Genomic DNA, 4,944 nt, shown 5'->3' on the forward strand with positions numbered 1-4,944 from the left:
GCTGCTGGCTGCTGAGGGCATGCAGCCAGCAGCAGCAGCAACAACAACAACCTGAGCAGCAACAACAACCTGAGCAGCAGCGCAAGGAAGGCGAACAACAAACGCCGGGGCAGCAGCAACAGCAGCAACAGCAACAGCAACAGCAGCAACAACAGTGGCAGCAGCAGCAGCAGAAGCAGCAGCAGCAGCAGCCTGCTGTTCATGGCTTTTGTGTCTCTATAGCAGACAAGGACATGCAGCAGCAGCAGCAGCACCAGCAGCAGCAGCAGCAGCAGCAGCAGCAGCAGCGCCCCTCAAGCCCTGACAACCCAAACCAACAATTCCCTAACTTCAGCTGTATGTACACCCTAAACCCTAAACCCTAAACCCTAAACCCTAAACCATAAACCCTAAACCCTAAACCATTTGCGTCCTGTGTCTTTTGGAAATGTTTAAAGGCCTGAGCCAACTCTTCATGGGCTGCTGCTGCTGCTGCTGCTGCTGCTGCTGCTGCGGTGCAGCGCTGGTGCCTGATGAAGGCAGCAGCAACATATACGATCCCGGGATCGTCTCCTCCCTGGTGCATCGTCTGTGCAACTCCGTTAGCTGTCTCCTCGCAGCACCAGGGGCCCCACAGCCGCCTGCTGCTGCTGCTGCTACTACTACTTGTTCTACTGCTTCTGCTGCTGTTGCGGCTTCTGATGCTGCTGCTGCTGCTGCTGAGGAGAAGCGCATCGACGCTGCTGCTCTTGCAGCAGCAGGTGCTGCTGCTCTTGTTGTGGCAGACGGAGGAATTAATATCAGTGGGCCCCCTGTTGCTGCTGCTGTTGCTGCTGCTGCTGCTGCTGCTGCTACTGCTGCTGCTTATGCTGCTGCTTATGCTGCTGCTGTTGGTGCTTCTAGTGGCGTTCGGTGCTGCTGCAAGTGCTGCTGCTGCTCCTGTTGTCTCTGTTACTCGTGCGCTTGCTGCTGCTGCTGCTTCTGCACCTGCTGCAGCAGCTGCTGCTGTTGGCGTGTTATCTTGTTTGCTTCTCTCGCTATTACTGTAGTTGCTGCAAATGCATCTGCACCTCTTCAACCTGCTGCTGCTGCTGCTACTGCTGCTGCTGCTACTGCTACTGCTGCTACTGCTGCTGCTGCTGCTGCTGCTGCTGCAGCGGGGGGTGCGTACGGGAACGAGGAGCTGCTGCACGGGCGGCTGCTGCTGTCACAGTTGCTGCTGAGTGTACAAATGCTGCAGCACGGAGGGACCCTCATTCTGTCTTTGTTCGACGGCTTTTCAGACTTCACTGTCAGCACCAAAAGGGTTTAGGGTTTAGGGTTTAGGGTTTAGGGTTTGGGGTTTAAGGGCGTTTAGGGTTTAGGGTTTAGGGTTTAGGGTTTGGGGTTTAAGGTCGTTTAGGGTTTAGGGTTTAGGGGTTTAGGGTTTAGGGTTGAGGGCTTAGGTTTTTAAAGGTTTGAGGGATTGGGTTTAGGGTTTAGGGTTTAGGGTTTAGGGTTTAGGGTGCATGTCGCACTTAGTTGCTGCGCAGCTGACAGGGGGTGCTGTCTGTACACCGACGAAGCAATAGAAAGCTTGAATCCTGCTGCTGCTTCTGCTTCTGCTGCTGCTTGTGCTGCTGCTGCTGCTTGTGCTGCTGCTGCTGCTTGTGCTGCTGCTGCTGCTTCTGCTGCTGCTGCTGCTTCTGCTGCTGCTGCTTCTGCTGCTGTTGCTGCCAGCTGTCTCTGTTATATTTATCTGTCTCCTTATTCCAAGAGGCCCACATCGTCAAGCCGAATAGAGAGGGATTTGAACGGTATCGTTGTTGCTGCTGCTGCTGTTGCTGCTGCTGCTGCTGCTGCTTCTGGCGTTGCCTTTGCTGCTTTTGTTGTTCGTGGTGCTGCTCGTGCTGCTGGTGCTGCTGGTGTTTTTCTGCTGCTGGTGACGTTGCTGCTGCTGCTGCTTGCGCTGCTGCTGCTTGCGCTGCTGCTGCTTGCGCTGCTGCTCCTGTTTCATTTGTTTTGTGCTGTTGCTGGTGCTGCTACTGCTGCTGCTGCTGCTGTTGCTGCTGCTGCTGCAGGTATTTTGTGGGTATAGGATTTAAGCGCCTGGACGCAGAGGCGTCTCTGCTGCCTCAGCCATTGCACGCAGCAGCAGCAGCAGTAGCAGCAGCAGCAACAGCAACAGCAGCTGCAACAGAAGGAAGCAGCCATCCATCGCCTTTGTTTAGAGCAGCGGTGCATCAGCTGCGCCGCGTGCATGCAGCAGTTGCTGCTGCAGCAGCAGGAAGGCCCCGCAGCAGCAAGTTGCTGCTGCCAGCTTCGCTGCTGCCGCTGGACCTTCTCGGAGGAGGAGACAGTTGTTTTGCTGCTGCTGCTGCAGCAATGACAGCAACAGTTTGTGCTGCGCATGCAGAGACCCTCAGCAAAACGCACGCGATGTGCATAGCCCTAAGAGCAGTAAGGCTTCCTGCTGCTGCAGCAGCAGCAGCAACAGCAGCAAGCGGTTGCTGCCGTCGTTGCTGTCGCTGGCTGCTGCTGCTGGTTTTGCTGTTCTTTCTTTCTCGCCTCCTGATTCTGCTGCTGTCGCTGTTGCTGCTGCTTCTGGAATGGCTAGCTGCGCTTTGCTTCCCCATTCCTGCTGCTGCTGCTGCTGCTGCTGCTGCTGCTGCTCTGCTGGTCGGTGTCGCTTCGTCCCGTCTCGATGTGCTTCTGTTGTTTCTGCTGCTGCTGCTGCTGCTGCTGCTGCTGCTCAGGAGCGCGCCAAGGTAGAGGCGCAGCTGAAGTGCGGGCAGCTGCGCCAGTCTCCGAAGATGCTGCTGCAGCAGACTGCAGCAGCAACAGCAGCAGCATCACCTGCTGCTGCTGCTGCAGCTGCTGCAGTTGTCAAGGAAATGCAGCAGCAAAAGAGAGAGTCTCCCCTAGCAGATACAGCAGCCAGCGAGACAGAGACAGTAGACACTCCAACTGACGTAACCCACACACCCGCTGCTGCTGCTGCTGCTGCTGCTGCTTGTGTTGCTGTTCCTGCTGCTGAGGCGAAGCCGCATGCAACCACCGCAGCTGCAACAACAGCAGAAGCAGCACCTGCTGTTGCTGCTGCAGGAGAACCACGAAAAAGATGTGGGGGTAGTGTTGATAATTCCCTCCCTGTTGTCTGGCGCATGCAGCAGCAGCAGCAGCAGCAGCAGCAGCAGCAACAGCAACAGCAACAGCAACACGAGCTGCAGCAAAGGGCATCCTTCGATGATGTGCTGCGTCTACTTCCATCAACACCAGTGGCGTTTAAGGCCTCTCGCCGTCACGTGCTGCAGCGGCAGCTGCAGCAGCAGCAGCAGCAGCACGAACTGCAGCAGCAGCAGCAGCAGCACCAGCAGCAGCAACACGAGTTGAGTTTGCACGACGCAAGCGAACCTGTGGGGCCTTACCCCAAGTGTTGGGGTGCAGCAATATCATCAGCAGCAGCAGAATATGTCCTCAGTGCCTGCAGCAAATCATCAATGCAAGCGCTGCCGCAGCTGCTGCTGCTGCTGCAGCAGCAGCAGCAACAACGCCTAAGGCAGCAGCAGCAGCAACCTCGGTACCTCTACGTGGGGCAGAGACACCCCACACTTTCAGTTGTACAAACACCTCAAGCTGAGCCTCCCGCTGCTGATCTGTTGCGACGCTGCAGCCAAACCACGCAGCAGCAGCTGCAGCAACAGCAACAGCAACAGCAACAGCAGCAGCAGCAACAGCAGCAGCAGCAGCAGCAACAGCAGCAGCAGCAGCAGCAACAGCAACAGCAACAGCAGCAGCAGCAGCAGCAACAACAGCAACAGCAGCAGCACAGTGTGCAGCAACAGCAGCAGGAAATGCAGTGCGTGCAGCACCAGCGGCTGGTCTTCAGCTATCATCACCGTCAAAGCCCCCAGCAGCAGCAGCAGCTGCAGCAGCAGCAGCACCAGCAGGCCTTCCAACAGCAGCAGCTGTGGATGCAGCAAAGGGCTTGGCATCAACAGCAGCAGCAGCAGCAACAGTGGGCGGAGCAACAGCCGTATCAGCAACTGCTGCAGCACCAGCAGCAGCCTCTTATTTATCACTGGCAGCAGCAACATGTGCTGCTGCAGCAGCAGCAATACTGGCCCCCCCAAGAGCAGCGGCAGCACGTGCAGCAGCAGCAGCAACAGCAACAGCAACAGCAGCAGCAGCGCTATACATTTAGTTCTATCCGAAGCTGCGGCAGCAGCTTTGCTGCAGCATGGCCGGCAGGCAAGCAGCAGCAGCAACGGAAGCAGCAGCAACAGCTGCGCCCACAACAGCAGCAGCAGCCACAGCAGCTGTTGCTGCTGCATCCTCGTCAACGTTGTCGACAGCGGCAGCAGCAGCAGCCGCCGCAGCAGCACTATGGGCAGCAGCCGCAACGGCTGCAGCAGTGCTGGAGGCCAGTTGCTCTCAAAAAGCTTTGAACGTTAGCAGCAGCAGCAGCTGCTGCTGCAGCAGCAGCAGCAATTGCAGCAGCAACAACAATAGCAGCACCAGCAACCGCGACACCAATAGCAGCAATAGCAGCAACAGCAGCAGCAGCAGCAGCAACAGCACCAGCAACAGCTGCTGCTGAGAGGCAATCGAATTTGTCTCTGCCTCACTCTTTCTGTCTGGCTGCCTGAAACCCTAAACCCTAAACCCTAAACCCTAAACCTTACACCCACAGCCGTAAGCCCTAAACCCTAAACCCTAAACGTTACACCCAAAGCCATAAACCCTAAACCCTAAAGGCTGTAGGCCTGTCCTCGGGTATATGCATGCACCTCTTGCTGTCTGTACACCCCACTCCTCTTCGTTTGCTCTTTAATGAGGAAAAATAAATTAAGAAGCAGCAAGCACATTGCTGCTGCTGCTGCTGCTGCTCTTGCTGCAGCAGTTCAGGTGTACAGACACCCGAATCCGCCGCATTATAAAAACCTTACACGTTATATATATATATATATATATATATATATATAT

The 4,944-nt window shown here is 56.1% G+C and overlaps 1 protein-coding gene across 1 annotated transcript in view; it reads left to right on the forward strand.

Moving 5' to 3' along the window:
- The window catches only part of EAH_00059540 (hypothetical protein, conserved), a gene marked incomplete at both ends in the record, with an annotated part of 5,791 nt that extends 1,385 nt beyond the window's left edge, over positions 1–4,406 (forward strand). The window contains 6 exons of the mRNA XM_013393561.1: positions 1–336; positions 501–782; positions 1,137–1,270; positions 1,699–1,775; positions 2,040–2,418; positions 2,715–4,406. The exon at positions 1–336 is cut by the window's left edge and continues 63 nt beyond it. Coding sequence (XP_013249015.1) covers positions 1–336; positions 501–782; positions 1,137–1,270; positions 1,699–1,775; positions 2,040–2,418; positions 2,715–4,406 — 2,900 coding nt within the window. The remainder of the gene's footprint in view (positions 337–500; positions 783–1,136; positions 1,271–1,698; positions 1,776–2,039; positions 2,419–2,714) is intronic.
- Between the last annotated feature and the right edge of the window lie 538 nt (positions 4,407–4,944).

Source organism: Eimeria acervulina, genomic scaffold, assembly GCF_000499425.1.
Source record: "Eimeria acervulina Houghton genomic scaffold, Eah_scaff1414, whole genome shotgun sequence".
NCBI classification, from domain to species: Eukaryota; Apicomplexa; class Conoidasida; order Eucoccidiorida; family Eimeriidae; genus Eimeria; species Eimeria acervulina.